Consider the following 23,718-nt stretch of genomic DNA (forward strand, 5'->3'; position numbering starts at 1 on the left):
AGAATTCTGCCCCCTTCCCTGGTGTCCAGTCCTATTTTATTTATTGTCTAGATGTTGCTGTTGATGATAGCAAGACTCCTGCTGGTTTCAGTGATGCCAAAATTACCAATTTCGTGGCATTGTCTTCTAACAAGAGCATTTGTTGATTTCAGTAACAAAGATAAGGAAAATGAACACCAGTACTGATACCAGATCAAAAGAATGAGGGTAAATGAGCTCTTCTCAAAGTTTACAAAAAAGAAGAAGAGAGTAGAAGTATTCCAAGTACAGTTCCAGTAGAAACCTGTTTGCAGAAACTTAACTGGACTTTACAGCCACTCCTTAATTACCATGTTGATTCTGTCAGTAACATTCTGGCCATTCATCTGGCAAGAAAAGTAGAATATAAATCTTTTCTTATTACAGAGTGATTTATACATATCCTGTTATCTATTACCAAAGTCTATCTTTTTACAGCTTATGACAGTGACCTTTATAAACCTTATTTTTCCTGATATCTAAATAAAAATATACTAGAAAACTGACTATATAGAAGTTATTCTATCTGACTGAAAAAAGAGTACATATTCCAGTTTGCAGATTCTTGCAACAATAAAAACAAAAAAATCAAAACAAAACCAAAACAAAACCAACAAATCAACACTTTTTTTTTTTTAATTTCAATTATCCCTTTGGAAAACATGGAAACTGAGTAATCTTAGTGAAGTTTAGAGGTATCACATACAAATTTGTTATGCAGAACTACTAATAATGATTTTGTATGACAATGCTAAAAAAAAAGTCATTTGACCTTACCAGTTAGGAATTTTGGAGGCATGGTAGTTAGAAAATAATCCCAACTTTTAGATATGTAAGGGTTGGGACTGATTTGAGAACTTTTTAATATGATATATGAAAATTCCTATAGTAACATTTTTATAACCACTTTTCCAAGCAGAACAGCATTTAGATTTAAAAATACATAAGGAAAATTTTCCTGAGGCTATAAACAAAAGTTCTCTTTGGTTCAGAATGAAGTCATATAACTCATAAAGTAGGGACATGGAATAAAAAAAAATTGTAAGAGTCTCTGCAACATGAAAGTACTTTTATAAAATGAAATTAAAGCCGTTTTCATAGTGACATTTCCTTAAAAACAGAAAATTCTGTGTTGCAGAGTCACTTCATCTTTCCAATGGTTTAAAATAAGCCTGCAGTAGTAGAAAAAATGGATGCAAGTCCCTTTCTTCCTTGCCGGTGTGCTTAGAAAGATGGAACGGAGCCTGCAAAAGAGGTGTGGGGGGTGATAAGAAACAAACATGCCTAGGTCAGTAATGCCAGAGGAAACCCGCTGCAGCAGTGGCTTCCAGCACAGCAAGTAGTGTTCTGCAGTGCTGGCAGCAAGTAGCAGTGACTCAACAACTACATCTAGATTTGAGACAGTGCACACCAAACATGAAAGCAAAACGTTCCATGACACAGCAGGCGCTCGCCTTCATTCTTAAATCAATTCCTTAAGTGTTAAAAACAGATGCTTTAAACATTACATTGTATATATTTCTCGGCAGTCAAAAGTTACAGATTGCACTGGTCTATAGTCAGTGCCAGGAGCTTGCTCTGCCTGTGCTTACTAATGCCTTTTCAAGAAGTTTGAGAGTAAACCTACCATTCGTTGATGACACATGTGCCAGTCATTGGCAAGCCACCCCTTACTGGACAGTTTCTGTTTTATTCAAATAGCTCCATTAGCAGAAAAAAAAAAAAAAAAAAAAAAAAAAACTCTGGCCTGTGAAGTGTTTGATTCAAACAAAATTTTTTCCCTAAAATTTATTGCAAACAAAATATCTAGGTTTTTTCCCCTAAAATTTATTGCACAAATTAAGTAATTTGATGAAATTGTTTTATTTTAGATTGTTGCGGTGGGTTTGAATCTGCACTCTGCAGATTTTTACTCTGCATTCCTCATGTGAAACCTTTATTGGCAGCTTCTAAGCAAAATATCTGTTAAGATCATGGCTTAATCAAACATTGAAGAACTGGAAGAAAGCATCGTTTTATTCCTTTTTCAAGCTGATGAGTTTCTAAATGTCAAATATCAACAGAGCAGGATACTTTTGAATACTACTGAAAACAAGCAAAAGTTCAAAGGGCACAGAGGCCAGGAATAGACATTTATTTTCATCTGATGATTTTGATCTCTCAGTTATTTGCTTTAATGTTCAAGTGAGTTCCTTGATGGCACTAAGCAAATGCTAATGGAAAGTACTTAAAAGAACTATAAAACTTGTTTCAGTTTATTCTTTAAAAATAAAGAACAGAGCAAGAAGGCACAAATAAATGATAGGATTTCAAAATCTCAAATGCTGAAATAAAATTTTTTCTTAGATCCACCTCTAGGAAAAGACTACTTTAGGTTAAGTCCTTGAAGAGAGGGCCTAAACTTACTCTTAACTATAGCACAGTAACCATTACTCCACAAATTTGAATTGCTAAGAATCACAGAGTTTTCTATTCTGGATGGTACAGATAGCAAAATACCAGCACAAAATGCTTGGGATTTCAAATTATGCAAAAGATTAAACCAAATGATAAAAATAAACTCCTCAGTTGATCTTTAGAGAATTGCATTCAGAGGGACTACAGTGTTGCAAGAGTTGCTGTTGGCATACATTTTTTAATAGGCAATATGTTAAATTACTGGTGGTACTTTATTTTGTCCTTTGGTGCCAACAAAAGAGCTAGATTTAGAACACCCACTTTAACCTTGAAACATCAAAAAAGCAATGCCTAAATCTGCAAATTGATTTCAGTGCCTAATGTAGGCGCCTAGGTTTTTTGCTTCCATTTAGGACACACAGTCATCAGCTTATCAAAGGTGGGGGTTTTCCCCGTACAACCTTAAGATATTTTTCTTATTTCAGTTCCAGAGTACTTAATGAAGCTATTATCTTTCCATATAAGTGAGGAAAATCCACTCAATAACTAAAATGGCCCCAGATTACCAATGTAAAAAATATTTTAAGAAGTATTTATTGATCCCTATCACCTCTGAATACTGCATCTAATCATTCTCCAAAATTTCATATTTTCTAGATAGCAGTGAACAGAGCCCCATGTATGTAGAGAAAATTAGAATATCAAACAGAAGGAAATACAAACAGAAGGAAATACAAGTAGTTTTCTTAAATTATGAAAAGATACTTCAAGATCCTCTGCAAGTGTCTCTACATCAGATAACCCTAGCTCTTTTCCACCTCTGTATCAGTTCTCTCTCCCTCTTAACAGGGTTCCATGCAGAAATACAAGCAACAACTTAACCTTCAGAAACGGAAGGACGGGTGGCACAGAAGAAGAAACATGAGCCATATGTAAGGCCTAGTGAGAGGAAGGGAGGAAAAGGGGAAGAAAGAACAAAGGGCATCCTCTTCTGGGAAAACACAGAAAGGAAGTGAAAGGGATTCCTGGGTTGCGTGACAAGTCCCACCACACAGGTGCAATAGCTACAAGTAAATACTCCTCCAAACACTAACCTCATACACAAGAGTTGCAGCATTGTTCATTGGGAACCAGAGGCTGTGTTTACATGTCCTGTCCTGCATAAAGTAGCATGGGATAAGACATCAAGTACTTACAGGCTTCTTACAGCCTCACTGCATTTCACTCTTCTTTCCAATTTACTGATGGAACTTCTTCCACACTCACCCCTAACCCCAGTTCTGATGCCATCACCCAATTTAATGAAATTGTACTATTTGAACTGAGTTAATTTGGCTCAGTTTGATGGAGCTGAAGCACAAAGCACGAGGCAGCTGTGGTATTTTCAGAAGGGAGTGTGTGCTAGCCTGTAGCTTCAGTAAGGGTAAGACATAAAGACGTCCTGACTATTTTAGTGAAATACATGGTCAAAATTACATTAGCTGGCTAATGGATTTCATAAATGCCATAATTGTTGTTTACATTTCTGTCAGTGTGACAGAAGAGATACATTATGTCCCTTGGCATATCTCTGCATATTTGCACACAAGAGAAGCAGGAAATGTAGAAGTTAAGGGAGTTTTCTGCAAAGTTAAGGGACAGTGACACAATGAACAGAACACCTGCAGAGGCAGTTTGAAAACTGTCTGTTTGAAAACTGACACTTGACTACCTTTAAAAAGAGCTGGGTACGATATCGATATTAAAGCTTAGGTAAAGTACTGTACAAAAAATTTTGAAATCTTTTATTTTTTTTTTGTAATTGAATGATACTGAAATTAAAAAGAAATACAGTGAAGGGCTTCTGAAATATCACTACACAGTCTAATGGAAACTCAGTTTAACTGAGAGTTGCAAAAAAACCCATAAACTGCATGAGCAAAAATCACTACACAACTGACACAACAGGATATTTGTCATTGATGATCTGGGTGGAACAAAGCCCATCATTTAATATGGCTCCGCTGTCCCAGCTCTGTTCCTTTGTGCACCTCCTCGCTGACAGAGCACAGAAAACTGAAAAGTCCTGGATTTAGAGTAAGCACTACTGAGCAAAAACTACAATATCGGTGTATTATCATCCAAGAATGTCAATACCGACATATAGAATTTTTTAATTGTTGGCAACAAGAATAATTCTCATGTAAGAAATCTGCTTTTAGCAGAATAGGTTGAGCCACTCACATGGAAGCCAAACATGTGTCAAGCCTGTTTGCCTCTTGCTGGCAACAGCTCTGATGATTTATTAAGTCCATCCTCTGTCCAATGCACAGTCTCCAGCTTTAATATTGGCCCTGCGACTCAATCTGGGACATTCCATACTTTCCAGCTCTTGTCCATGTCAGTTCTGTACTTTTGTTTCTGGTCCCAATTCAGTCCTTGCTACCAACCATGCTGACCATCCAACTAGGTCTTTACAAAGGCCTTCATATGTCACTGGATTATAGAAGACCTTGCTGCACAGATAGTTTGTCCAATGCCTAAACCTCAGAGATTCCCAGATATATAAAATTTGCATTAGAAGGGCCTAGTTAAGTAACAAGAAGAAAAAGAAAGAGATTCAACCCCCCAGATTTTCTATCCCACAGTCATCTGGCAAAGGAAATACATAATTTCCATGAATTTTCACAGAATTACCCAGGAAGCCAGTGGAACAGATCCTGAAAGAGTAGTCAGCTGTTGCTAACAACTGTCTACCACAATGCAAAGCCCGCCTTCTTAACACACAGGAAAAAATGGAGGCTGTAGGTTACAGAGCTGCCCATCAGTGGGGGTTCTGCAGATTGCAAGGCTGAGGGTGGAAGCTGTCCTCTTCCTGCAAGCCCACTGACAGAAAATAAGAACACTTCTAATTACAACTTAACATGTTGTAACTTACAACAACTAAACATTTATCTCACAAGATTTGTTTGGACACTGTTCATGTGAAGAACTTGCTTTGCTTTTTAGCTGTTGACAAGATTATAGATTCATTCTGGTAAAAAAATATGTTGAATTCAGAGTTAGGCAAATACAGGAAAGAAACTTTCACTTGTCTTCAAAAAATGCTTCAGTGGAGACTGTATGTGTACATTGAAAGTTAGACTGTTAATCCATTACTCAAAAGTGTGATTAGTTTTTTCAAGTAGTTCTCATTAATTTCTCTGAGATAATTCATAAGTAAATGCTGCAGAACCTGGCACCTATCTATTACTTAAGAAATTAATTTCACCTTTAAAAGTAGCAATTTTGTACAAACACTAGGCAAGTATCAGACTCATTCTTTAAATTCTGACCATGCAGGGTTGAGCAAGAATATGCCAGCCTAACAGTAAATTCTTTCAGAATTTAATTTTTTTTTTACCTGTTCTTATCCTCGATCTCCATTGTCTCTTTTTCTTTGATATCTTCTTGATAGGAACATGAAGTAGACCTTGGATTTATTAATTAGAAAGTTATTTTTAATCTTTTTTGCTTATCATGTCTTCAGTGGACAGCAGAAAGCCCGAGCATATGAAAGTCCACTCAATGTTCACTTCATCCTTGATCTATCCAAGAGGTCTCTGTGCTTCACCATCTGCCACTTCTCCAGTTTTCTTTTAAAGCCACTTTCTTAATTGCTCACAGAAGTCCATTGTCTTACAATCAGAAACAGACGTAGCAGGACAGATCTCAGAAAGCAAGTTTAGTTTCTTTAACTGAATTCAGGCTATCTTCTTGTGCAATTGATTTATATTTATCTTCTAGAAAAGGAGTGGAATTCTGGAAGCTGCTGCCTCTTCTTTGTCTTCCTTTTTTTCTGGAAGCAAGCACAGTTGGAAGGGTATTTGTGAAGCCCAAAGGTCTGACTCACACCTGCTAGAAGACACTTCTTAATATCAGCTCAGGAGTTCTAGAAGAAGAGACACATGAGAAAATGGGAGGGCTATTAATACAAAACAGAATTGAACAGAACGGTATGAAAAAGTCATTTCCTTTGAGGGCATAGTTGCAGTTAGTGGTATTGAGTGAGTCATGATACTAATTATAAACTGCCTTGTGTGTTACTTTTAAGCACATGGAGAACTGAGAAAGAGCAGTGAAATTTTCTGCTTCTCCTCCACTTTAATATATACAATCAATACAATGACAAACACATAGCTGTAAGTAAACTGACTAAACAGGTGTCATGGTTTAATGCCAGCTGGCAACTAAGCAGCACGCAGCCACTCACGATGCAATAGGGAAGAGAATTAGGGAAAAAGGTGAAACCTGTGGACTGAGATAAGAACAGCTTAATGACTGAAATAATAATAATAATAATAATAATAATAATAATAATAATAATAATAATAATAATAATAATAATAATAATAATAATAATAATAATAATGTAATGCAAAGGAATACAGCAAAAAGAGAGACAGAAATAAAACCCAAGAAAACAAGTGATGCACAAAACAATTGCTCACCCCCCACTGACCAATGTCCAGCCCATGCAGCGATTCACCCCTCATGGCCAATACATCCCAGTTTATATGGTGAGCCTGACATTCCATGATATGGAATATCCCTTTGTCCGCTTTGGCTCCGCTGTCCCAGCTCTGTTCCTTTGTGCACCTCCTCGCTGACAGAGCACAGAAAACTGAAAAGTCCTGGATTTAGAGTAAGCACTACTGAGCAAAAACTACAATATCAGTGTATTATCAACATTATTCTTATACTAAATTCAAAACCACAGTACTGTACTAGCTACTAGGGAGAAAATTAACTCTATCTCAGGTAAAACCAGTACAGTGGGCAATTATTCTAGGATATATGTTGCTCTACGATATATATTACGGTCTTGACATAAAATTATGCCATCAAGGAAAATAACGGGCTGAGCAGAATATTTATGGAGAAGAGTTCTGCCCTTCTATTCAAATGGCTTGCAGCTAGGGGAAGAAATTAACTAGCTTGCAATGACTTTCCACTGGGAGGATTCAAACCCTCCCCAGCTAATCTCCACTCCTAAGCTATATAAATCAACATCTGCTCTATGCTGCTCATACCTTTAGTAACTATTTCCTTCAAGCTGATACACTGGATTTTATAGCACCAGAACGGTGTATAAGTGAGGCAAGGCATGAGCTGTCAAGCTGCAGAAAACAGTATGCCTCAATATACTTTATAAGTTAGTACCCAAGGAAGGTATGTTTGAGAGAGCTAGGAGGACAACAGTGGTGTTCCATTATTGCTCTGCATTTGTGCACATGTAAATCCTTCTCTGAGCCTCTGACAGTGTTGGCAAGTCTTTTCATTGTGTGCAGTTGCATATGTCCCTCCTCAAACAGCAATGCACTGACATTCTTTCCTGACCCAGAAAGGAAAACAACTATGGCTAAATGACAAAAGATGAATTAGTTTACTGTGTAAGTATGATATTGAAACACAGCTGGTATGAAAGAAAGGGAAGTAGAATTTGTGACTTGACTATTTTTTTTAATATTTAACGATTTTACCTACTCAGTTAGTAAATGAAATGTCAAAGTATATGAATTCTGAATGCATGCTTACTCTAGCAAGAATCATGAAGAATTTAACTTAGTATAATAAACTAAATGGTTTCAATCTAATTTTTTTTCTGCAGATGCTGAGATATATATCTAGCTCATAATCCAAAGAAAAGTCCGTATGAAGTCACACTTAAGTAATAAAGACTTAAGCAAAGGGCCTACAAGTCCAGCCCCATTTGCTCAGGTAGGAATGATTTCATAGAAAACAAAACGGTTACAGCCCTGCTGCATAATGAGTTGCAGTTGGGAGGAGACTGCTAAGAATAGGCATTTTGGCAGCAGTGGGAAGTCAGGCTTAAGGGAACTACATGTGCAGCCACAGTTGGAAGACCAGCCATCTTATACTGATTCCCCTAAAGCATCATTAAAAAATCACACATGAAAAACATTTAAAGTTATTTGAGCAGCTTCAGTTGCATTGAAGAAGGATAAAGGAAAAATATGCTATAATAGAAAGCTAATTATGACTAAGAGACAGCCCCTCCACAATTAGTGAGTGACACACTTTCTCAGACTCCATTCTATTTCTAGATTTGGCCTCTCAAACACTGTCCTTTATTATGTTGCCCCTTGATATGTTACCTGTTCTTGGTAGTGACACATCCAGGAAAAGAAAAATATCTTCTAGAATTTTTGACAGTGACACCTTGTTCAGAAAATGGATAGGTCCAAACTACCTGAAAACAGCCTAAAAATCATTAATTCAATAAACAGTTTGCCTAGCAGAAGAGCAAGTTACATCACAGTGGGAAATGACATCTCTAGAGTGGCAAACAATTCCAATAGTCCTCGAAGGCACTTGGTCTTGCCAGCATAGATGTGACCAAAAGGTGTTGTCAGTTTGCTACCAGATCACATTACAATCCTAGAAAGATTTCAACACAGTCATGTCTGTGTCGTCTCCCACGGTAAGAAAGAAAGCCAACTTGGCTGTCAGATACCAGATACAGATTTATCCTGGCACACTTAACTTGCTGACCTCACACATCTTCTGTGCCTGAGCTGGTCACACAGGTTACCATCTTATGGTTTTATATGATATTGAGCTGCAGCATCTGAGAACATACTGTCATTGAATTTATGAGTACAGACAACCATCAATTTCTCCTGGAAAAAAAACCAGTTACAACCATTGCCTATACCAATTTTCTACTGTGGGATTTATTAGTTTTTAAAAGAAAACACCTTTGCTGCAGGATTTTATCCCTGTCTTTAATTGAGTTTTGGTGGAGGAGGTTTAGCAGTCAAACTGTAAAAACAATCTTCAATTTTGTGGATGCCTGTGATTAGTTCTAGGTAGGAGCCACAGATATAGCTACAAAAGTACCTAATTTTGCCTGCAAATCAGGTAGCTGCATATTAATACTGCTTCAGAAATTTCTGATCTAAAACTATTACTGGTTGTCTGATTATCTATCTGTTCACTCCTCATCCACCCTTTTAATATTAGGATCAGTCTAAATGAAACATATACTTAGTTTCTTTCCTTCACAGTAAGTAAATCAAAACTGTTAATAGTCCATCCAGTAGCATGGGAAGCATACAAGAGCCATCAGAATTACTGAACACAATCCAAAGTTTGGAGGAAAAAAATTGCGTACAAAGCAAGCAGTAGCTAATGCTCAATTGATGTTTTATACAGTCTAAAACCACAATTTGATCACAAGACATTATTGCTTATGGTAACTTCTGTTGGAATAAACAAGTCCACAACAACAGGAGGTATATATATCCTCAAGCAGGAAAGCAGTTGTGAACAGCATAGCATGAGAGCAAGCTGAGCTGACCAGAGCTGCAGCATAGCTGGGTCACTAGTGGGATGTGCACAGCGAAAGATACCCCATCCATCTGCTGCACTCATGGGTAACCTTGACTGAACCTAGCATTTGTCTTCAAGGTTCAAGGATATGCTGTGGTACAACTACCTCACCCTAATCATGGCTCCTTTCAGTACCATAGGTACAAACAGTCCATGTGTAAATGGGGTGGAACAAAAGTATTTTGTTATAGGACATTTCATTCTCCTCCAAAACTGCTTTCTTAGTAAACTGTAAATTGAATGGAAATGTACAACTCACATCTCATACATATGACATCATTTTGGTTTTACCAATAATGGTTTTACCAGTAAGTACAGGGATATGTGTCAGTGACACAAACTAAAAACTTGCATTCTGTTAAACTGCTTAGCATGAGAGAAGTGTCCCTTTAAAAAGGAAAAAGCAAGGATATCTGGCAGAACTGAAGGCTGACAAATGAATGCCAAGAGAGGCAGAACAATCTGGAAATAAAATACGCCTGAGGTCTAATCTCTGATCTCAAATAGTATGGAGTCATCTCAGGGATAACTCCCATATATCGTTACAAACACAGAATGGCTCCCCCATTTCACTGAATTCAGCTTACTCCTGGATTTATTAGGCAGGAATTTATGACAGGTTTATTTCTCATGATTTGGATCCTACTCCATGCAATAGTAGAAGTAGGTCTGAATAAGCCTAGACCAGACTCACTACAAATATAACAAGGACTGGTACATAGTCCAAAGAAAGCAGCTGAACCTTGAAGAAAAAGACTGTCCAGGTATTAAAATTTTGAAAAGACATATGCCTCTTAAATACAAATTATTCCTGTCAGCACACAAGTATACTATCTGAGTTCAAAATGCATTTCTATCCAATTAAATTCAAGACTATCACACATTTGCAGGTAACACACAAGTGTAAAGAGCTGCTTCTCAGATAGGTATTCTGCAGAAATTTGAGATGGACCTGATAGAGTGCAATATAATAATGTGCCAGCAAACTAGAAATGTTGGAAGTAAAATAGATATGTCCTTAATGTGTTTATTGTCTAGACAGTTTTTGTGTAGCAAATTCAACTGATATGGGTGGTCCATGCCATCAGCAGATATAAATCACTGCCATCAGCAAAATGTATGGCTCTGTATTTATACTGTTATGCATTACATGAGCTTTCATGCTTTATCACATACAATTTAAATATTAAAAGCAAACTAAAAGCTTTCAAAAATGCCAATACTTTAATAATATAAATATTATTGATAGTATTAATGATACTAATACTATATTGTTAATGCTATTCATATTATAATGGATAAAAATGCTGCACTCTTGTTGATTTTTATATAGAGGAGAGATTGATCGTAGCTGCACAAAAGTGATTATTTCTCTAGAGTGTGATGATTGTGATGCATTTGCACAATAGGCATCTTTTCTTTTTTAAGAAACATCAGAAATATATGTACAAAGATAAAAATATTTAACAGATGAAAATCAGGACAAATGTTGTAGTCACTTTTTGAAGAAAGTAAGTTTTTGCCTACTCTTTCCAAGGTCACACCAGCAACAGAAAGAGCAGCATAGACTGATATAATCATTGACCAGCAACTCCATAATTGCCACAGTTTCCTAGAACAGCAGTAAGTTTGACAAACAAAATAAAATCCCAACTAACCTTGAGCTGGGAACTATATGCCACATGGGGAGTGAGAAGAAAAAAAAGCACAGGAGACTCTGCCAAGCTATTCACAAATCTAGCATTGTATTTGACCTTAGCTGCATGAACCAGGCACCCAAGTAGATACTTGAGAAAAGTGATTTATTAAGGAAATAGGAATTAATTGCGACTGATTTACATTTAGGCAGTTTTAGCACCTAATCAAACCACAAGACTTAGAAGAAAAAAACTGCACCAGCATGAGTGTGGATGAGAGCACAGACATATTGCTCATCAGAACACACACTGGAGTCCCAGGCAAGTTCAAAACAATGATAAGGTCTGTTATCCAGAGAGCTTATAGCAGCCTTGCATTACCTAAAGGAGACCTACAAGAAAGCTAGAGAGGGACTTTCTGCAAGGGCGTGTATTGATAGGACAAGGGGGAAAGGTTTTAAACTGAAGGAGGATGGGTTTAGGTTAGATATTAGGAAAAAATTCTTTACTGGGTGTGGTGAGGCACTGGAAGAGGTTGCCTAGAGAAGTTGTGGATGCCCCATCCATGAAAGTGTTCAAGGCCAGGTTGAATGGGGCTCTGAGCAACCTGGCCTGGTGGAAGGTGTCCCTGGCCCACAGCAGGAGGGTTGAAACTACAGGATGCCATCCATAGGGACCTGGACAAGCTTGAGAGCTGGGCCCATGTGAATCCCATGAGGTTTAACAAGACCAAGTGCAAGGTGCTGAACCTGGGTCAGGGCAACTCTCAGTAACAATATAGGCTGGAAGATGAACTGACCAAGAGCAGCCCTGCTGAGAAGATCTTGGGGGTGCTGGCGAATGAGAGGCTGGACAGGAGCCAGCAATGTGCACTTGCAGTGCAGAAAGCCAATTGTATCCTGGGCTGCATCAAAAGCAGGTTGAGGGAAGTGATCTTGTCCCTCTACTCTGCTTTTGTGAGACTCTGCCTGGAGTTCTGCATCCAGCTCTGGGGTCCCCCCCACAGTAAGGACAATCAATCTGTTGTAGTGAGTCCAGAGAAAGGCCACCAAGATGATTAGAGGGATGGAACACCTCTCCTACGAGGAAAGGCTGCGAGAATTGAGATTTTTCAGCCTGGAAAAGAGGAGGCTTCATGGAGACCTTATTGCGGCCTTCCAGTACAAGAAACGTGGAAAGGGATTTTTACAAGACCATGTAGGTCTTGTAGGACAAGGGGGATAGGTTCAAACTGAAAGAGAGTAGGTTTAGATTAGATGTTAGGAAGAAATTCTTTACTGTGAGGGTGGTGAGGCATTAGAACAGATTGCCCAAAAAAAGTTGTGGATGCTCCATCCCTGGAAGTGTTCAAGGCCAGGTTGGATGGGGCTCTGAGCAACCTGGTCTAGTGAAAGGTGTCATTGCCTGTGGCAGAGAGTTGGAACTAGATGATCTTCCAACCCAAACCATTCTATGACTCTATGATCTGCAGCAAGGTTCCGTAGTGCCCTCAAGCTGAATGAACCCCCTCTCCTGTTCTTTGCCTCACAGCATGGTGGTCATCTGACAGTCACTGAAATGTACTAATTGTGAAAACTTCTTTATTACTGAAAGAGAGAAGATAGCCTCCAGCAACAAACAGTGAAGTAAGGCCATAATGGTATGGCCTACCAAAATGGTAGTTTTGGTATGGGTGCACTCATGCCTCTCAGATCTGCTAAGTTTAAGTATATAAACCAAAAATTAATGGATACAATAAGTCAAAAACTGGTTTAGTGTGGTCTCCTAAAAAAGAAGCTAACTATTGTTCAGTCAGCTGGCAGGGAATTTCAGTGTTGATGTTGGTTATTTTTGTTTTGCACCTGAGCACACCACAGGACGGCCCAGCTTAAGGTAAAAAAGCAAAATACATCAATTTTGCCTTGCACCCAGACATACCACAGGACTGTCTGATTTAGGCTAGGGAACAAAATATTTTGTAATATCTGTTTGTTTGATATAGTAGCACTGTAGTATCAAATCTAGAATAAAGGCAACTATTAGAAGGAATCACATAATTTGTAACCTACAGATATGTTACAGCCGCCTGAATGAAGAGGTCAGATCTGTGAGGAGAGGAGAGAAGGGAAAATATGACTTTGGACCAGACTCATCCTACCTATGGAAAAGTATATAAGCTCCAGCAATACCCAGTAGCACTTGGGGAAGATAAAAGAAGCCCTCTTTGGTTCCAGCTTCCAGCCTTGAAGAACTCTCAAGTCCAGCCATCTCAGCTGCAGAGACTAAACCATCAAAATATTGTGTCTGTCAGGGTCAACCAGGCAGCATCAGATTTACAATATCTTGTATCTAGGGCTTGTCTGGCACGTGTGATTAACACTTTATGTTTAGTTATTACAGTACTTGAGTAAAAAATTGATAGCTTGCAGTGTGGAGACTTCCCTGGTATCCCAGAAAATTCTCTTCATGCCAGTTCCCATTCCACTAATAATGACAGTCACAACACCCCAGTACCAAACCCAGAACCAGTCTTAGAAACAGAACCTACAGTACCTGTTAGCAGAACATGGTGTTAGCATAACACTTAAGTAGCTGAAAGATTGTCTGGTTTAGTATTTCATTATGAAAGTAGAGTTCATTAAGATATTTTTGGAAGAGACAGTAATGAAAGGCAGGGACGAGAAAAAAGTTACTACAATTTCCTTCCCATTAGCACCAGCTGGTAGGGGCATATGACCATGTTGTGTGATGTGGTTTCAGACACAAGCTGCACAGTGCCTCCTCATCATCCTCACTTGATTCAAATCAGAATGTGTCAACTTTTGAACTTCTGTGGGAGAAAATTCTGAGAGGTTAACCTGAAAAAACAACATGGGACCATTAGAGACTGTCATTATCAGCCAACCAAAAAGAGACATCAGCTTCACAGTGCTGGAGAAGAACATGCATGAGGGATACATTTTAGTACCTTCACATCCTTCTCAAACTACAGGGCCCAGAACTGTACACAGTACTTGAGGTGAGACCACATCAACACTGAATAGAGAAGGAAGATCCCCTCTTTTGCCCAGATGGTGATGCTGTTTGATGTACACTGGGATGGGGTTTGCCCTCCTGGCTGCCAGGGCTCACTGCTGACCAGCATCCCCATCCCTCTCTGTAGGGCTGCTCTCCAGCCCCTCCTCTCAGAGTTTATTCTTGTTCCTGGCATCACTCCACCCTAGATGCAAAATCCAGCATATCAGATACATACCGGCTTGTGTGTGCTCAAGACCAGAATCAGGCTAGATCTTGGCCACACACTCAGGTAAGCCATTTCACAGTCCTCTGTGCCCCCTGTGACATCCCAGTGGTCTTGAGAGATTTGTGGGAGCTTAGAGGAAGCAAGGTTCATTTTAGGCCAAAAGACCTAAATAATGATGGTTAGTTAGATTGTATAAAACTTTTATATAGCATAAAGTTACCGACACAGATTTAATCCTGAGTGCCTCCGTGACTCGTGTCCAGGAGAGAGGCAGGTCCATAAGTTAGAAGTGGGGAATATTTTGCAGGCTATCTTCTTTTTCCAGAACAATTCCACATAGCAGCCAGCCAAACTTTCCTTCAAAGGATAGGGAGCTGCATCAGACTCAAGAGTGAAATGACCTCTGATGAGTGCTTTTCATCTTCCTGGCAATGGGTATTAAGACCAAGAGACAAATACTTCTGATGTGTTTGCTGCATGGTTAATTTTTTTTTCCATTTACTGATATTATTAAAAAGTTAATATGTTTTCTTTTTCTCTTCATTTCCTACAAGCCTAGTTTTTAATAAAAAAAGCAGGAAGAGACTTTTATGATCACTGCATACTTATACACATGTGGATAGAATTTGATAGATATGAACAGTAGTAGTTTTACCTCTATACTCTTTGTAAACAGAATTGATGACAAATGGTATGGCATTTTCTGTCTATGAGCAGTATGCTCTTAAGCAGGGAATTCATCTCTATTAATTCCTTCTTCATAAGTGGGAGTGCTTGTATCTAAACTGGGACATATTATGCTGAAAATTTTCATCTAGGAATGCCAAATGTTGCAGAAGCAGGGAGATTAACACAGAGATTTGCCTTGAATCAGCATACCAAGACAGTGGGGAGGAAATATTTTAAAAGCTGAGAATACCTAAGTCATTTGCAGATATTGCAAACCAGTATGAAAGCACTGAAATGTCACCTGTTTGTTTAGCAGGTGCCATTCACAACAGCAACTGCTGTTGAAAAATATTCTTAGAACTCTGCCAAGATTTGGTGTGCCCATGATTTGACATCTCTTCCTTTTCTTGTATTGCTTCACAATATACTCAGTTCTAGGTATTACTTTCTTAAGAGCTCTTTCAATGCGCTTTTTTTGCCCCCAATTCAAAATGCTAAAAAGGTGGATTAACACTGAAAGAAAATGACCAAGGGACTGAATATGAACATTTTAACATATGAAACAGCAATAACATTATTCACAAAGAGCTATATTAAGCAACAGGGGTTGCATAAAGTTGCATTCACGAGTGTCTGCAGAATATTTTGAACTACTTGATTAAACAGCACCTTATTAGTGATAATTATGATTAATGAGAAGCTTATAACAACAAAGCTCTCTTTGCAAGCACTGCAATAGAAAGAAAGAAATGAGAAGCACATTTCATACTGGAGTTGCTACAATAATAATTAATATAGGAAGCCATGCTGAAGGGTATTTGGAAGATTTTTATACTGCAGAGTTTGTGTTGACTAAAAAAAAACAAGCACTTTTTTGCATTATTTCTTGGAGTTTTTTATAAATCTGTAAGACTTCATTTTTATTCCATTTAATAGAATTTTACAACGTGTTAAGAGAGATGCCCAGAGATCAAGATAAAGGGACAAGCAGGAGCCCCTGAGATAAATACACTCAACATAGTCTAAACAATTTTGGTGCTCCATTACATTCCATAAAGGAAGCTTGTGCCTTTTCCATCCAGCTATAACATTAATCCATTAGAGAAAGAGGAGACAGGGTCCTTCTCATTTATTATTTATGGGACAGGGCATGCACAACTTGTCTGACATCATCCTTGTCACAGCTAATGAGAAACTGCAATAAATCCATTTTTGTGGATCTCTCACAGAAGAAATCAAAAAGCTTTTTCAGATCTAATGATCCATTTTTCTGCAGTAGGAGAGGGTTTGCTAACATATGCAACCAAATAATTTATTGTATATGATTGTGTATGTCCCGAAGTGATGAGCTTTCCACAACACTACTGCTGTTTTGGAGATGTCCCTGTGTGCATATACATACATTGTATAAACATCAAACAATCAGTATGATTCAAAGAGATGTTTTTAGCATTGTCAGGAGTAACCAAAGCAAACCAGAAAGCTCTTTTAAGTTCTTCAACTCTTAAATCCAATTTGTTGTGGTGGATCAACACTGTTACGCTGAGATCCAGCCTGGCACAGAGTGGGATAACACAAGCCAATGTCAAGACCCAGGCAAGCATTTCCAATGCCAGTCCAATATGAACATGAAGGTAATGAGCTGAAAATTATTAGCACTTGGAATGAGACTCCATGTCACTCTACATTGCAAAAATTGCCCTCCAGTGCACTACTTGCTCCATATGTCATCCATGGACTGCTCTAACAGAGAACCTGGCTCAGCACATGCAGGCATGAGCTTGTCTGCGCTTCTGAGCAGTTTTTTCTTCCCTCACTCTCCTATTTAGCAATGCATCGGTGGCCTGGGGAGTAGAAGAAATGCAAGATGCTGCTGTAGGATTGGGGCAGGCTGGGGACAGTGCTGCTATGAAAAACCTCGTGAGAATGGATGAGAAGTGGTGATTCATGTAGGAATTGCCCTGGGATGGAGACAAAGAACAATAAGGAGAGAGAAATTTGGGGAGAAAGGGGAAGGTTTACAGTGGGCATTTTATGGGGAAAGTGCAAGTGGCATAAGCAAGAATTGAGGGTCCTCCAATTCCCCTTCTCTCCTAACAGGTCTCCAAACATTTGACATTAGCGATTTCTTTCATAGTGTGAATAACTTTACAGAACAGGATTCGGTGACAGCTGGTGTCTGCTTGTAAAGCACATCAGACCACTCTGAAGCTACTATTAAGTTCCCCAGGATCTCAGCTTACGTTAGTTAAAATCTGACAGTAATTTTGCTGTTAATGCTACGGAGCTCCACAATGTACCATATATAACTAATGAAGAGATAGACAAGTAAATTAGCCTGTCCTAAAAGAGCAAGGTACAAGCTCTTCCTTTTGCTTCACTGAAGCTTTAACTAAAACTCTGTTATAGTTTAACTCCAGCTGGCAATTAAGTACCATGCAGGTGCTTGCTCATCCATCCTCCCCCAGTGGGATGGGAAGGAGAATCAGAAAAAAGGGTAAAACCTATGGGTTGAGATAAGAACAGCTTAAAATATGAAATAATAATAATCATATAATATTGTTATGCAAAGGAACACAACAAAAATAGAGATAGAAATAAAACCCAAGCAAAACAAGTGATGCAAAACACGACTGCTCACAACCCACTGACCAATGTCCAGCCTATTCCTAAGCAGTGATTGGCCCCTCCCCCCAGTTTATATATTGGGCATGCATATGGAATATTCCTTTGGTTAGTTTGGCTCAGCTGTCCTTGCCATGCTGCCTCCCAGCTTCCTTGTGCGCCTCCTTGTTGGCAGAGCATGGGAAACTGAAAAGTCCATTATTTATAGTAAGCACTATTTAGCAACAACTACAACATCAATGTGTTATCAACATTATTCTCATACTAAATCCAAAACATAGCACTGTGCCAGCTACTAGGAAGAAAATTAACTCAATTTCAGACAAAACTGGGACAAACTGGTGATTTAAGTACTAGCATTGTTATTTCCTTCCTTTTGGGAGACCAGAGTGTTAAAGCTTTGACTTTTACTACTTTCCACCAGCTGTCTTATCTCAAATAGGTGGTGATTGGTATATGCAACCAGCTGTATCATTCTGCTCTAAGAAAAAAGAAACTAAACTTTACCACTGAGAGGAGCCCAAGGCACATTCATGCCCTTCTAAGAGGTCACCAGAGGACCTCTGCCCCATCGTGTCATAACCATAATCATCACCTATCAGAAATTACACCTTATTTTGGTTTGACCTGGGTGGAGAAAGTTTCTACAGGTAATTTTAGGGAAGATAACTAAGCCTCATTTATTTCTAGTCTGACCTTCATGGCTGCACATTTTTTTGTGCATAAACACATGTAGGTCTCCGCAGGGAATGTGAAACCTTCCTTTCTCATACAGCTCTGGTGTATCTCCATCACAACCAACAAACATACTTCCTAAAAAATTCCAAACAATTACCATCTTCTGTTGAGCTAATCAAAAGGAAGATGAAAAATGCTAATGAACTAGACCATCCCATTTAAAGATTTAACTCAAGACTTCTAAAATGCAAATACATCCATTAAATACACACTTAGAAGAAAAATGTGACCCTACTGTTCCAAAGTAATGTGTGAGTTGTTATATTCCTTAGCTGAGGCAGAAATAATTGCTGAATAATTGCATGTATAACAAAAAATATTGCTGAATGAATTGACACATATTTCAAAAAAGACTAAGTCTTCCGAAAGTTCAAATACTTCAAAGTCCGACATGCATTTTTTCATTTCTGTGTGTTATTCCAAGGGTTCATAGAAACTAGCCAGCTAGACACTGTTTAAACTCTTCAAGAAAATGCTACCATTTTGTATATTTTAACATAAAAACTCATCCTGTATTTTAGAAACTACTTTTGAGAGTAGAGTCCAAGCAGCCCCAAACATTGTGAAGTACAATGACCACAGGCTAGTTTTAGGTATCTGGTGTATCAGCTTTTCTGGAAGTGCTGCTATGTTTCCATTTACTTTACAGGGAGCCTCAGGCAAACGTGGCCCTAACTAGGGCATCTGAAATATGCTGTATTATATTTTATAAATATGGGCCTGTTGCCTTGGTGGTCATAACAAAATCACATCTGAGAAACAGGAAAACAATCAAGAGAGAGAGACAGAGAAAGAAAAGGTTTTTGAGTTGGCCCCTGAAAATGGCAAATTCACCCCAGTATAATTCTGCTGAAAACAATGGAAGTACACAGGAGCTGAACTTTTCCCCCTGTCTTTACATAACAGCAAGCAGCCTTTAAAACAATTTTATCAAATTAAATTATGTTATAGTTCTGCATATTTTCAGTATGGGAACAGAAATTAGCTATGTTGGACTGAGTTTTTGTATTATTTTTGTATTCTTATAACACGTGACAATGCAAATGATTACTTTCTTAATCTTTGGAAAGGCTTTTTCCAACCAGAGACTCTGCTTCATGTTGAGAGGGTGACAATCCTGATGTGGGAGAGGAAGGGTCAAGAATGAACATTGACAATAACACAGCCTCAACATTCACATTTGCTGCCACAGTGCTCCCTAGGTAACAGTAATTTGCTATAAACTCATTAAGGGATAAATTTGGCCTCTTATAATTCAGTTTCTGGTAGCAAGCAATAAGAATTTGTTTTGCAAATAGAATAGACAGCTGATGGAAGTTTAATACCTCTGGGAATGTAAGGTGAGGGCAACTCCCAAAGCAATGAAGGGAAAACTTCCCTATGGATTCCTCAGTGTGAGGAAGGCTCTGCCTCACATCCCCAGTGAGGTGAACAGCGTGATGGGGGCAGAAGTGTTTATCTACTTGCAGCCTTTGGCATCAGGAGCTGCAGTTCTGCCAGGTCCCAAAAGAGATGCAGAAAAGAAGGCTCCTCCTTGCAACAACTACTCATCCTCCTTAACACCCCAGCACAGGCTGCTCATCACAACTACCCCTCTGTTACCTCCCCTGGCACTGGAGTGAGGTTTCCCAGCGGTTTCTGCAGAAGCTGCGTTAAGTATCAAGGTACAACTGTAGAGGACATCAAATAGATGATATTCTCCAGTTTAGAGCAAAAATAATATTCTTATAAAATAACAAGAAAAATACTCACTACCTCATTATTTAACTCTGCCAACATGCATAGTTTTAGCTACAATAAAAAATTTTGTCTGATTACCAAAAAATTGCTGAGAAACACAGTGCAGTAAACTTGCTCTAGCTCTGCTTTTTTACTTGTTTTTAAAGCTGTACTAGATCATTAGGGCATATGTAGAATAAAAAGCAGTAAAGCATTTGCCAGAGAGCAAGACATTGGATTTCCATAAGAAAAAATGTTTACATTTAAAAATGCATACAATTACTTCAGCTAGCAACAGACCAAAGACAGAAAAGTGTTCATTCCTTTAAGTAATAAATCATGCTTGGCACTCTCTTTGGGAGAGCTTATTAAGAACTAGTCTCCCGATGGTAACACAAAAAGCTACTGGAATTTCATAAGCTTTCTACAACTGCACATATAAGAAAAATTTAAAATAGAACAGTTGGCATGAAGAAAATTTGTATAACAAATAATTCTAGGAATTTTTTTTTAAGCTAAGTCAGCCACTGGAGTGTGAAAAAATGCATTGTGTATAGCAGTGCTTGAAGGCAGAGCCGAAATTCAGCGAGAGGCCTTTGCACAAGGAGGGTGGTACTGCAGCAATCTGCTAGCATATCTATAGAGCAGAGCCCAGATAAGCCATCAGGAAAGGAGAATAAGCTCATGTGCTTATTCTTTACCCACCCTACCAGTGCACTGCAGCTTGTGAGTCACTCAAAAATTCTGTAGAGAGAGACATACAATACAGTTATTTGCCTAAATACACTATGAAACATGTCAGAGTCAATGCTTTCTCTACCTGTGAGTACTAAAAGCATCGGGGTGCTAAAACATCTCCCACAAACAACTGCAGTGACCACAGGATCTGCTGTTGAGCTCGTACTTACAGCGTCAGCCGGGACAAAGCTCGGTATTTAACTATTTCTTCATAAACTGCTTCCACATGCTTGTCTGTTCATTGTGCCATTTCTTCCATTGATTGCTTGTGTTTGACAGCATCTGGGCTGCAAAACGACCCTTTCCTCCCTCTTTTGCGAAATCAGCAGACTGCGGAGGGATGCGTGACCACTGCTGCAGCCAATGTATCCAAACAGCCCAATGCAGCAGAGGCTTTAGCTCCCCCTTCCCAGCCTGTTTTTTTTCTTTCTTTGTCTGTGTGTTGGGTTTTTTTTTTAAAGTGATATGGTCCTGACTAACCTCAGTATTTCAGGAGCACAATACAAACTGCAGGCACAGGATAGTCAACAGATGGGAAAGGATATCGAGACAGAAGGCCAAAATAACACAATTTTAAGAGAGTCTACTCAAGGTATAGCATGTATTTGAACTATTTCCTGTAATAGATCCAATTTTGTGGTTGTCTCTGTTTAATTCAAATTTACTTCCTTTTGCTGCATTATTTCTTCACTTTTTGCATTTTTTTCAGCTTATTCAATAGAAATAACAGGGTTTCTACCTATTTATTTCATGGTTCAACTACCCTGCTGTGTCAAAGAACATTTACATTTTAAATGTTTGCAATTTGAAGAAGTCCCCTGTGAAAACTTGTGTCTGTATAGCAGCTTTAGTAAATACCTTTACTGTTCTGCTTTATCAACAGCGTGTTATGCTCACACTCTTTAGGATGGCCTTAAATTAATTTTGTTGGTGTTGGTTACATCAAGACTCAGAAATCTGTGTGCTACCAGTGGCATCTGAGTTTGGTTTCTCTTTTCCAAGTTGGCACAGGTAGCTGTTAGTGCTTACACACTTATCTTTAGCACTTAGACACTTTAAAACTTATCTCCTTATGTACTTCATATTCCTATTCATGTGATCCACTGCATAAAGCAGACTTTGGAATTTAAGGCATTTCTAAGATATTTCATTCTCTCACCTTAGTCACCTGTGTTAACCTGTCAGATTGTCCTCCAAAAAACCAAAAAACCTTTCCTTTGAGAGCCCTTCTAATCTTGCCAGTTGTGTTTCTTTGAATTTCACTTGTCAGTGCAGAGTGCTGTCCTTCCCCCATGATAGAGCAGCCCACAGCCAGAATTACATCCTTCCAACCTGCCAGTCTTCATTTAAAATGCTGCACTAACATAGCACTTCACAAGAGCTTCAGGACTTGAAAGGGTGAGATTAGGGATTTCTAGGAAGTCTGGAGCTCTCTTTTCCCTCTGCAGTCCTTGGCTGCACAGGTAATGCATTAGAAACAGGTTCTCTACAGGGTATCCTGAGATAAGCTCAGCTGGCTAGAGCATGATGCTAATAATACCAAAGTATCAATCCTCAGTCGATCCCCGTATGGGACATTCACTTCACAGTTGGACACGATGATCCTTGTTGGTCCCCTCCAACTCAGAATATTCTGTGAAATCTTTAATTTCTGTGGAGGCAGAGAAAGCAAACACATAGTGCTATTGCAGCTTTGTACAGACAGAGGACTCAGAGAATTCCTGGACTTTACTATGACACTGCTGTTTTTGGTTAAAAAAAACTATTTTCCTGCCAAGGAGCTGGGGCTGATTTCTCTCATGTTGAAGGTTAAAGCACTAAAAGGTTTCTGCAGCATTGTATAAAAGGAAATATTAAACTTCGAAGGAAAAGAATCCTGTTTCATGTTAAAGTTCATCTGCTAGTAAGTGAAATTATATGTGTTATCACAACCAATTTATCAGAAGAGGCCACCATCCTTATATTTAGTCGTGAAAGGTCAAGACCAGCTGAGCATAAGTAAGCAACAATACTGGCCCTACAGTATTTCTTTTTGTTGCACAGAGATCAAGGAAAACACATTTTTCTGGTCATCACATCTCAGCTTTAACCACAGGCACAGTAAGAAATCCTCTCTAAGTTGAAGTAAACAGAAGGACATTGTAACCAGGCAGAGCAAACTGTTTAGCCAGGAAAACATGCAGTGCCAGTCTCCAAAACATTGCCCTGCTGGATAAGCTCCTGCAGCACAATGATCTCACACAGCTGTCGTGTTGCTCCTAAGTTTAGCTGCTGAAAGCATTGGCTCCGATGCAGTGGCACGCTGAGAACAACCTTTCCGAGCAGGTCAGCTGCAACTGCCCATGGCCATGCTGGCCACATAGGCCAGTAGGGTGGCATCAGCCCTGCTTAAATGAAAGCAGACAAAAAGTCCACATGGGTGCTGGCAATGAAGCCACAGATGACACAGGAAGCATCACAAGGATAGGAGGCAATGGGGGACAGGACATTGAAATGAGAATTCTTTAAAAGCATCCTCTCTCAAAGACCTCAAATCCTTTTTAAGCAGCAGGCATAAAAAGTCCTCATTTGAAATTCCAT

At 38.8% G+C, this 23,718-nt stretch overlaps 1 protein-coding gene across 3 annotated transcripts in view; it reads right to left on the bottom strand.

Moving 5' to 3' along the window:
* Nucleotides 1-21,516, bottom strand: part of SACS (sacsin molecular chaperone) — a 58,269-nt gene extending 36,753 nt beyond the window's left edge. The window contains exons 1-3 of one of the 3 annotated variants that reach the window (XM_064645348.1): nt 21,309-21,516; nt 6,885-7,057; nt 5,798-6,325 (exon numbers count right to left, since the gene is read on the bottom strand). In XM_064645348.1, coding sequence (XP_064501418.1) covers nt 5,798-5,820 — 23 coding nt within the window. In that variant the 5' untranslated portion in view covers nt 5,821-6,325; nt 6,885-7,057; nt 21,309-21,516. Of the gene's footprint in view, nt 1-5,797; nt 6,326-6,884; nt 7,068-21,308 lie in introns of all 3 variants that reach the window. The other 2 variants (XM_064645347.1, XM_064645346.1) reach the window with 2 other exon arrangements.
* Between the last annotated feature and the right edge of the window lie 2,202 nt (nt 21,517-23,718).

This window comes from Pseudopipra pipra, chromosome 2, assembly GCF_036250125.1.
Source record: "Pseudopipra pipra isolate bDixPip1 chromosome 2, bDixPip1.hap1, whole genome shotgun sequence".
NCBI classification, from domain to species: Eukaryota; Metazoa; Chordata; class Aves; order Passeriformes; family Pipridae; genus Pseudopipra; species Pseudopipra pipra.